Genomic DNA, 12,212 nt, shown 5'->3' with positions numbered 1-12,212 from the left:
CTTCAGAGCCAACCAGAATTGGATCCATCGGAAATCTGTGTGATGAAGTACATATTACAAGGTGATATTAAAGTAGGACTAGAACTCCAAAGAGAATGGTAGTCTATCACATAATTTAGACTCTTTGTCATAGCCTTTGTGCAGGTATACTAAGTGGCAGTGATTAGAATACATTTGGAAAGAGCAAAATATAATAACCTCAAAACACACAATAGCAAAAAATGATATACTTAAGTATTTGAAGTATGAAGATGAGAACTTCTAGAAAATGTTTTTCTACCCTGTTTACATTATAAAGTTTCATATAGACATGGAGATTTAATCATGTCTCTAACTTATTTGAATCATGTAATAGACACCTTCGCTGGTTCTTAATTCCCTATTCTTTAGTTACGTACATAGGCACTTTATAAAGACTGTTCCTAGATTTACTTCTAGCTCTTCATAAATTTGTCTTCTTTCACTAACTCAATTTATATTTTTACTTCAAATTAATTCAGGTAACAATGTAGGGGATGCGGTTACTCAATTTATGGAGTATGTTGTTCTGGTTTGGAATGTATATTGTGATGCTAAAGTAAGAGACTGAAAAAGTTTTAAAGATAGTATTTACTACAAAATGCTTCTGTAGAAAGAAATCATTTGGGAAAAGCAGAACTAGACAAATGCTTTTCACAGTCTTTTGTATCTTCAATAGGGGATTTATTTTTCTCACACTTTAAAAAATATCATTGCTTGGAAAAGTACCATGAGATAAGTATCTAAGAAAATGAGTGATGGTATGATATAAAGATATGCTGAGACTTTCCAGAGTATTCTCTTCAACTTATTTGCAGAATGTATTTAAATGGCATGATAAATTTATGTTATTTAAAAATTGGTTATCCAAATTTTTTTACTGTCTTAATATCCTTCCCATTCAGAGTTTATCCATTTACTGTGTTTTCACTAAAAAAGATGAAAACTGCTGACTTACTGGAACTTCAAAAATAAATCAAAGGATCAATTTAACTACTGGCTAGGAGCTCTGATCTAAATTATAATGGGATATAAAACTCATGCTGGTGACCAAAATTATGTTTCCCAAAGTTACTCCAGAATAATCTCATGCATATATTTCTGGTTCTTTATTGTTAACTACGACAGATGGCTTATCAGTAGATTAAAAAAACAAAATAGTACATCAGTGTGGGACTTTGGAACAGAAGTATTCTGAAAGCAGTATCAATAATGGGAAGGGAGGAGTTTCTTCCCAGCCAGTTAAAGCATCTTCCTATATTCTTAACCACTACAGTTCATTAAATCCTTCGTTTCCCTGTGAAAGGGAAGACCTAATGTTTTAAAAGTGTTTTATTTCTCTATTAAGATAAATTGAAAAGGCAATAATAAATTTTTCTGTGAAATGGTGTCCTCACTCTTTTATAAAATATGTCAGGAGGGCTTCCCTGGTGGCGCAGTGGTTGGGAGCCCGCCTGCCGACGCAGGGGACATGGGTTCGTGCCCCGGTCCGGGAAGATCCCACATGCCGCAGAGCGGCTGGGCCCGTGAGCCATGGCCTCTGAGCCTGCGCGTCCGGAGCCTGTGCTCCACAACGGGAGAGGCCACAACAGTGAGAGGCCCGCGTACAGCAAAAAAAAAAAAAAAAAAAAAAAAAATATGTCAGGAAACAGAAAGTATAATGATCATTGCCAGGGCCTGGAGGAAGGGGAGGAATGGAGTATTATTATACAATGGGTACAATGAAGATGAGAAGATGAAAAGAGTTCTGAAAATGAATGGTGATGGTTGGACAACAATGTGAATGTACCTATGCCTATAAACTGTACATTTAAAAATGGTTAAAATGGTAAATTTTATGTTATGTATGTTTTACCCCAATTAAAAAAATGTATTTTTTAAAAAAGTAAGTAGGATAGCAGCTATCTGAAGATGGGTTCTATCCAAATTACAGACAGTTTTATTTTTGAGGGAGTCTCATGAATTATTACATGTTGTCTTACTTTAATACAATTTAAAACATATCTAGTCTAGCCTACAAATTCTAGACAAAAAAAAGAAAGATTAGACTATAAGTATTAACAGGAAACATTCCTTTCCTTATAATTATGCTCCTACCTTCTCACCCTTCCCAAAACACTTTCATTCATTGTTTCCTGGACATTATCTATGCTCAAAGAACAGTTATATAATGAATCAATCACAGAATCAATAAGTTAAAAAAAAAAAACAATACAAGAGATCTGTACCTACTTGAATTGAATTCAAGACACTATATTCGAGCAGGAATTTTCTGTGTATTAGCTAGCTCAGGGTCTCTTCCCTCCGCCATCAGGGAACTGCCCCGGAGCCCGAGGGGAGGGCGGCCTCACTGAGGGTGCCAGCTCTGGAGGGGTCCCACCAGCCAAAGCCACAACAGTCCTTGGGACAGCGGGCCAGTTGTTTCAACAACTAACTTAAAGACAAAACGGAAAAACAAGGAGCTTTGTGCCTGAGATCATGTTCATGTGAAACCAGGGGTGGCCACCTTGTGCCAGAGTGAGTACAGAGGAGGAGCTTCAAGATGGCATAAGAGTAAGACGTGGAGATCACCTTCCTTCCCATAAACACATCAGAAATACATCTACATGTGGAACAACTCATACAGAAAACCTACTGAATGCAGGCAGAAGACCTCAGACCTCCCAAAAGGCTCTTGGTGCTCCAGCCAAGCATCAGGGCTATGCCTTTGAGGTGGGAGAGCCAAGTTCAGGACACTGGTCCTCCAAAGACCTCCCAGATCCATGTAACATCAAATGGAGAAAATCTCCCAGGGATCTCCATTTCAATGCCAAGACCCAGCTCCACTCAATGACCCACAAGCTACAGTGCTGGACATTCTGTGCCAAACAACTAGATAGGAACACAACCCCACCCACTAGCAGAGAGGATGCCTAAAATCATAATAAGGTCACAGACACCCAAAAACACACCAGCAGACATGAACCTGCCCAACAGAAAGACAAGATCCAGCCTCATCCACCAGAACAGAGACACTACTCCTCTCCACCACAAAGCCTACACAACCAACTGAACCAACCTTAGCCACTGGGGGCGGACACCAAAAACAACGGGAACTATGAACCTGCAGCCTGCAAAAAGGATACCCCAAACACAATAAGTTAACAAAATGAGAAGACAAAGAAACACACAGCAGATGAAGGAGCAAGGTAAAAACCCACCAGACCTAACAAATGAACAGGAAATAGGCAGTCTACTTGAAAAAGAATTCAGAATATTGACAGTAAAGATGATCCAAAATCTTGGAAATACAATGGAGAAAATACAAGAAATGTATTAGAAGAACTAAAGACCAAACAAACAGTGATGAACAACACAATAAATGAAATTAAAAATTCTCTAGAAGGGATCAATAGCAGAATAACTGAGGCAGAAGAACAGATAAGTGACCTGGAAGATAAAACAGTGGACATAATTACTGCAGAGCAAAATAAAGAAAAAAGAATGAAAAGAACTGAGGACAGTCTCAGAGACCTCTGGGATATTAAACACAACAACATTAGAATTATAGGGGTCCCAGAAGAAGAAGAGGAAAAGAAAGGGACTGAAAAAATATTTGAAGAGATTATAGATGAAAACTTCCCTAATATGGGAAAGGAAATAGTTAATCAAGTCAAGGGAGCACAGGGAATCCCATATAGGATAAATCCAAGGAGAAGCACATGAAGACACATAATAATCAAACTATCAAAAATTAAATACAAAGAAAAAATATTAAAAGCAGCAAGGAAAAAACAACAACTAACATACAACGGAATCCCCATAAGGTTAACAGCTGATCTTTCAGCAGCAACTCTGCAACCCAGAAGGGAGTGGCAGGACATATTTAAAGTGATGCAAGTGAAAAACCTACAACCAAGATTACTCTACCCAGCAAGGATCTCATTCAGATTTGATGGAGAAATTAGAACCTTTACAGACAAGCAAAAGCTAAGAGAATTCAGCACAACCAAACCAGCTTTACAACAAATGCTAAGGGAACTTCTCTAGGCAGGAAACACAAGAGAAGGAAGAGACCTACAATAACAAACCCAAAACAATTAAGAAAATAGTAATAGGAACATACATACTGATAATTACCTTAAATGTAAATGGATTAAATGCTCCAACCAAAAGACATAGACTGGCTGAATGGATACAAAAACAAGACTCATATATATGCTGTCTACAAGAGACCAACTTCAGACCTAGGGACGCATACAGACTGAAAGTGAGGGGATGGAAAAAGATATTCCATGCAAATGGAAATCAAAAGAAAGCTGGAGTAGCAATTCTCATATCAGGCAAAATAGACGTTAAAACAAAGACTATTACAAGAGACAAAGAAGGACACTACATAAAGATCAAGGGATCAATCCAAGAAGAAGTTATAACAATTGTAAATGTTTATGTACCCAACATAGGAGCACCTCAATACATAAGGCAAATACTAACAGCCATAAAAGAGGAACTCTACAGTAACACAATCATACCAGGGGACTTTAACACCCCACTTTAACCAATGGACAGATCATCCAAAATGAAAATAAATAAGGAAACACAAGCTTTAAATGATACATTAAACGAGATGGACCTAATAGATATTTATAGGACATTCCGTCCAAAAACAGCAGAATACACTTTGTTCTCAAGTGCTCACGGAAGATTCTCCAGGATAGATCATACCTTGGGTCACAAATCAAGCCTTGGTAAATTTTAGAAAACTGAAATCGTATCAAGTATCTTTTCAGACCACAATGCTATGAGACTAGATAACAATTACAGGAAAAAAATCTGTAAAAAATGCAAACACATGGAGTTAGCTAAACAATACACTACTTAATAACCAAGAGATCACCGAAGAAATCAAAGAAGATATAAAAAAAATACCTAGAAACAAATGAAAATGAAAACACAATGACCCAAAACCTATGGGATGCAGCAAAAGCAGTTCTAACAGGGAAGTTTATAGGAATACAATCCTACATTAAGAAACAAGAAACATCTCAAATAAACAACCTAACCTTACACCTAAATCAATTAGAGAAAGAAAAACAAAAAAATCCCCAAAGTTAGCAGAAGGAAAGAAGTCATAAAGGTCAGATCAGAAATAAATGAAAAAGAAATGAAGGAAACGACAGCAAAGATCAATAAAAGTAAAAGCTGGTTCTTTGAGAAGACAAATAAAATTGATAAAACATTAGCCAGACTCACCAAGAAAAAATGGGAGAAGACTCAAATCAATAGAATTAGAAATGAAAAAGGAAAAGTAACAACTGACACTGCAGAAATACAAAGGATCATGAGAGATTACTACAAGCAACTAAATGCCAATAAAATGGACAACCTGGAAGAAATGGACAAATTCTTAGAAATGCACAACCTTCTGAGACTGAACCAGGAAGAAATAGAAAATGTGAACAGACCAATCACAAGTAATGAAATTGAAACTGTGATTTAAAATCTTCCAACAAAGAAAAGCCCAGGACTAGATGGCTTCACAGGCAAATTCTATCAAACATTTAGAGAAGAGCTAACACCTATCCTTCACAAACTCTTCTAAAATATAGCAGAGGGAGGAACACTCAAACTCCTTCTAGGAGGCCACCATCACCCTGATACGAAAACCAGACAAACATGTCACAAAAAAAGACTAGATGACATGATACTCTACATAGAGAATCCTAAAGATGCTACCAGAAAACTACTAGACCTAATAAATGAATTCGGTAAAGTTGCAGGATACAACATTAGTGCACAGAAATCTCTTGCTTTCCTATACACTAATTATGGAAAATCTGCAAGTGAAATTAAGAAAACACTCCCATTTACCATTGCAACAAAAAGAATAAAATACCTAGGAATAAACCTACCTAAGGAGACGAAAGACCTGCATGCAGAAAATTATAAGACTCTGATGAAATAAATTAAAGATGATACAAATAGATGGAGAGATATATCATGTTCTTGGATTGGAAGAATCAACATTGTGTAAATGACTATAGTACCCAAAGTAATCTACAGATTTAATGTTAATATTACTCAGCCATAAAAAGAAACAGAACTGAGTTATTTGTAGTGAGGTGGATGGACTAGAGTCTGTCATAGAAAGTGAAGTAAGTCAGAAAGAGAAAAACAAATACCATATGCTAACATATATGGAATCTCAAAAAAAAAAAAATGGTCATGAAGAACCTAGGGCAAGATGGTAATGAAGATGCAGACCTACTAGAGAATGGACTTGAGGACACTAGAAGGAGGAAGGGTAAGCTGGGATGAAGTGAGAGAGTGGCATGGACATATATACACTACCAAATGTAAAATAGATAGCTAGTGGGAAGCAGTCACATAGCATAGGGAGATCAGCTTGGTGCTTTGTGACCATCTAGAGAGGTGGGATAGGGAGGGGGGGAGGGAGGGAGATGCAAGAGGGAAGAGATATGGGGATATATGTATAACTGATTCACTTTGTTATAAAGCAGAAACTAACACCACTGTAAAGCAATTATACTCCAATAATAATGTTAAAAAAAATGTTCTGTGTATTATGACTGAGTACAAATAACTGTGTGAAGTTTGTGAGTGTAAATATTATTGTAAATGCCAGTTTCTAATTTATCTTTACATGGAATCAATCATCTAAGTTCTCCTATGTCTCCTCCTTCTCTACATTAAATTTGAGAAATCTACCACATTTGTAAGCGGAGGACTCAGAGCTCCAGTTCCAAGTAACTCAGTGGCCAAAGTGTATTTTACGAAGGATTTAGGATGATTCAGAGAGAAACGAACAAACAAAAAAATATTTTTCATGAGCTATCTAAGGCCTTTATACAACACAAAAGAGGGAGATTAACATTTATAAGAATCATGGTGTGACAGTAGAAGTGGTTCCAGAACACCTACACGAACTGTGCAGTTTCAGAGAGGTGAGGTTGCCATACAGCAGGAAACAGTGTTAATGTAAGTGCTCTCTGCACAGCCAAGAGAAGACAACCCCAATTACAGAATAAAGAAAAAACAAGGCATGCCCCCACAAAAAAAACAGAAGACCTGCAAATTAACATCATAATTCAACTGGCTCTTTGTTTTTACTTCTTCCAGTTTCTCCTCTTCTCCTTATTTTGACAATTTTGCTCACAGTGGCTACCAAGTGAATAAACCAGGTGGGAATCAAATGCAAAAGCCTCACTCAGCTATCTGCTTGGCTGTCCCTTTTTTTTTTTTTCGCGGTACGTGGGCCTCTCACTGTTGTGGCCTCTCCCGTTGCGGAGCACAGGCTCCGGATGCGCAGGCTCAGCGGCCATGGCTCACGGGCCCAGCCGCTCCGCGACATGTGGGATCTTCGCGGACCGGGGCATGAACCCGTGTCCCCTGCATCGGCAGGCGGACTCAACCACTGCGCCACCAGGGAAGCCCTGTCACTTCTGTTGATAAGAGAATTATCACTAGCCCAATGACAGAAGACACAGACCTCAGTCAAAATCCTTCCTGTATATGTATGTATATGTATAACTGATTCACTTTGCTGTACAGCAGAAACTAACACAACATTGTAAATCAACTATACTCCAATAAAAAGTTAATTAAAAAAAGAAATAAATTATTTCTTTAACCGTCAAAGCTTAACTGAAAAAAAAAAAATCCTTTTTTTTTTTTCAGGGCCTTTTTCAGAGGCCCACGTACCGCAAAAAAAATATCTATAGATATATATATAAATGATAATTTTATATCTTGTATTCACTTCTCGGTTCTATGGACAGAAATCCTAGCCATCTGTGTGCAAACGCCAAGAAATTTTCTCATTGTCTGTCAATAAAATGGTCAATTATGTTCCATAATTACAGATATGATATAGAATAAGAACTTAAAATATGACTGTTCCTTCTATATTAAGTAAAAATTCCAAGTAAGTGAATAACATTAAAGTCATAATTCTATTAGTGTAAAAGAATACAACACTATTCAACTACAATGTTTCTTTCTTTACAAATTTTTTCCTTAAAATGGTAATCATCTGGGGCAAATATTAGTATATTTGAGAGCTTTTGTTTCAAACGAGACAAATATAAAAATATCATATTATTGTTTTTCTCTGCATCAACATATTTGGAATGATAAAACAGTGCTTTGATCATCCAGTTCCTTTCCTCTTGGTAACAATCCAAGAAAAATAATTTATAATGCCTGAAAAGCTAGGAAAGAAGATAAAAGAGGGAGGGAGAGGAGAGCAAGAAGCTTTCTAGTGCTTGGGCCGGCTGTATTCATTCTGAAAAGCTAATGAACAAGTTAAATTTTCTGGTAGTGCAACATTACACAGATAATTTCAGGAAGATAGAAGCAGGGGTGTTAATATTTGGTTGCTGCAAACACTGCAGATTTTAGAAGAGCATGGCCTGTGATATTTGATTATGTGTATGTATGTGTGTGTGTGTGTGTGTGTGTGTGTGTGTGTATATATATATATATATATATATATATATCAGTTGAAAAAGTCAATTTTGCAATCCAGGAATTCCCTCCTACAGGAGGGTAATAAATTCATATTCAAAGACAGTCAGCAACCAGGGTCATTCAATAATGCCTTATTCACATTCCAGAAGAAAACATTCATCCTTTGCTAAAGTAGACTTTTTATGGGATACGAGCATACACACACAAAATAGCTTATATCAATTTCTATGTTCCGTCCTGAAGGAAAGATGTAAATCGGGTGAAACTCTAATAAAAATGAGTCATTAAAACAAGAGAAACTACAATATGGTCTTCCAGTTTCATTCATTAGCAACCTACAATAATTATAAGAATCTACTTGACTTTGGTTTGGCAATCTGTTAACTAGAATAGCACATCTGTAAAATATTTAATGTTGTAAATAATAATGTCATTTTTAGGGTGATGTCTATTTCTCATTATTTTCCTTTAGCTCATTTTTCTTCCCTTAGTTCATTTATTTTTCTCCCTTCTAAGTTTAAATTTGTTTCATTCATTCTTATCCAATTAGTGCCTAAAATTGTAAGAGGATAACCATTTTAGAGACATTTCACTAGCTCCAAAAGGTAAACTCATTTGACAGAGGTAAATCTGATCAAAATCACAAAATATGGCTTCGTCAGAGACTTTTGCAAAATATGGCAAGAAATTGTACATTGAGTGAAGTAATAGCTACTGATGCTAAGTTAGATCCTTTGCATATGCTATATTACTACTTCCTCATGACAAATCAATAAGGGAGGGATTAACATGCACACTGTATGAATATAGAGAAACTGAAGTTTACTGAGGTTCGAAACTTTTCTGACATCGTATACAGTTACTAGAAGAGGAAGCTAGGATTAAAAATCAAAGTATGACTTTCTCTAAGACACATATGATTTTCCTGTCGTCTTCTAGAGCTTGGAGACCGGTTAGGCTAATCTCCTCACTGAGACCCAGGGAGAGTGAAATTATTCCGCTAAGCACACACAACCAGATGATGACAGAGGCAAGCCAGGCCAATCTTACTTTTGCTTTCCTCTACTGTGTGGTTTTCGCTTCTTTCCAATGTTGAGTGAGACACACTTGAAAAAGGAGATATTTCTAGAAAACTGATTCTGGCATTAACTCCTTATCTTCAGCTACACCCAGCCTAATTTAAACCCTTTTGAAAGTTGTATCAACTTTTCAGGCCAGTAAAACATTAATCACTGATTAATACTGCTTCATACAGATAATCTTATCAGACCTCAAGAACAGCCTTCCATGTCTATATTTATAAGAGAAGAAGAGGAATGAGGATGAAATATTCAATTCAAATTAAATCTACCAGGAAACAAAGTCTCTCTTTATCACACCTCTTGTAATTACTTTTTTCATTCCTACATTCAATTGTTCCATCTAGCACATTATGTCCTATACAGTAAGTCCCCCACATACAAACGAGTTCCATTCTGAGAGCGCATTCAAACGTCCAATTTGTTCGTAAGTCCAACAAAGTTAGCCTAGGTACCCAACGAACACAATCGGCTACATAGTACTGTACTGTAATAGGTTTATAATACTTTTCAGACAAATAATACATAAAAAAACAAACACAAAAAATAAAGAACACATTTTTAATCTTACAGTACAGTACCCTGAAAAGTACAGTAGTAGAGTACAATAGCTGGCACACAGAGGCATGTTCGCATCTTTGAAAGTTCGCAACTTGAATGTTCGTTATGTGGGGGACTTACTGTACTGATAAGTATAGGTAAATAGACAACTTTGTTACCTGATGGAATAGCCTTTAATCATGATAACATTTATAAAATCAAGTGTACTAGAAGCAAACAACTCCTTCACTTAATCCATTCAAGTGTGGTGGAAGATGTGGGATTAATGCCACTCACTGTGTTGTTCTGGAACATTTCCTCACATGGAAGCCACCATCCACCCCAAGCAGTGGATGGGTGATTGAAAGTTACACATGTATTGGTGACGAAGTAGTAAACATTTCCACAACTCACCCTTGAATTAACTACTTCCAGGGAGACATTCTGAGGCGGGGCACTTGGCACTAGAAGAAATAAAACAAGGTGAGATCGTTATTGCCAAAGTCACGAAAGAGAAACTCCAACCCTCTGTGAAAAGAGAAAGCATGTCTTTTTCACTGTTCATAAGAATAATTAGGTAGGTAATTCCAGGTGGCACTTCAAAATTTTCCTGGAGAGATGAAAAATGACTGCATTTGTTTTTCTCACTTAGTGGCCCAGTTATCCATCTAGGGAGCCCCCAAAACTCTTAGGCAAAAAGCACCTGCCATGATACTAAATACTGCCGTTTAATTACAGCTTTCTGGTGATAACCTTCCCAGAGGAGCCAATAAAAACACACGAGAGATTTCCTAGAGTGGTTTAAGGGCTTAAGATATTGTGCATTTCAGGACCTCCACGGTTTTATGATGAAATATGTCATTCTAACGGTCACTCTCGTTGCTTAATCCTTTTAAATGCAACCTTTATTATCCCTTAAAAAGTGAAAAGAAGAAATACATCCCTTTTCTTTTTCTCACACTTTGTAATTAAATCTCTGTGTCATAGAGGCAAGCAGGTTACCAGAGAGCATTTGGTGAGCCAATTCTATTAACAAAGGAGCAATTTATTTTTCTTCGTGGGTTTTCTAGGTATTTTCCTTCTCTTACTTGCATTTTGATTGTTCCAATCCTTCATGGAAGGAGGAAGAACATATACAGCTTTCTTTATAATACTTCTAATGGATATTTACTATATCAAAAAGTGAATATTCTATCAAGTTAGTAATTCAATGATAGCCATTCACTGAATGACTGTAATATCTCAAGTACTATTCTAGATGTCTTGGATGAATCATATAAATAAATAAATAAATAAATAAATAATTCTGTCCCACAACAGTAATATAAGTAGCATTCAGTAAATGCTTAATATATATAAATCAGAGTATTCCTTATCTTTTTTCATGACAAATTGATAAATTTAATAGAGGAGAAAGGCTTTCAGCATCTTCAAAAATTTAAGGGCCATTTTTGTTATGTTCCTCTTTTTTAATTTGAACTTGGACAATAATCTATGTTTTCCTGGGGTGCTTATATTTACCCTGAATTTATTTATCTCCTACTCTGATTTTGCCTTCTCAGAAGTAATCACTATGAGGGCATGATATATGCCTGATTAATCTTTAAATCCTCCAAACTGACATTCAATTAATATTTACTGACTCAATAATTAAATGAACAAATGGATACTTACTTAAATATTAGCTCCTGGACCTTTCTGGACATGATAGGAATTATAATCACTCATTTTGTTTGACTTTGATGAATAAGTGATAAACATGATAGGAATTATAGTCACTTATTTTGTTAGTACTTGATAAAGGTTATTAGCAATGTAACTTGTGGTAAAATGTTTATCAGAGCTTGTTTTTCATGAATTAGGTCAACAGCATTCTTTCAAAAACTATTTCATTATTTAGGAGATAGACTTTATTTTTTAATTTCATTTAATTCTGCTATGGTTTTCTTATCAAATACAGAATATAATCTTCACAGGAACCAGGATTTTTGTCCTTTTGATGCTGCATCCCCAATACTGATGTGTGTTAAGCACATGGGGCACAGTCAGCAAATATATATTGAATGAATCAATTAATAGAAAGATTATAAGATTACAATAAAATAT

General features: G+C 36.1%; 1 protein-coding gene across 1 annotated transcript in view; it reads right to left on the bottom strand.

Annotated features, from left to right (window-relative positions):
* DCC (DCC netrin 1 receptor) overlaps positions 1–12,212 on the bottom strand; it is a 782,001-nt gene that overhangs the window by 300,456 nt on the left and 469,333 nt on the right. The window contains exon 14 of the mRNA XM_024756807.1: positions 10,521–10,570. Coding sequence (XP_024612575.1) covers positions 10,521–10,570 — 50 coding nt within the window. The remainder of the gene's footprint in view (positions 1–10,520; positions 10,571–12,212) is intronic.

The sequence above is a fragment of the Neophocaena asiaeorientalis genome, unplaced genomic scaffold (genome assembly GCF_003031525.2).
Source record: "Neophocaena asiaeorientalis asiaeorientalis breed wild unplaced genomic scaffold, Neophocaena_asiaeorientalis_V1.1 scaffold133, whole genome shotgun sequence".
Taxonomy (NCBI): Eukaryota; Metazoa; Chordata; class Mammalia; order Artiodactyla; family Phocoenidae; genus Neophocaena; species Neophocaena asiaeorientalis.
This window is presented reverse-complemented; position numbering and strand designations above follow the sequence as displayed.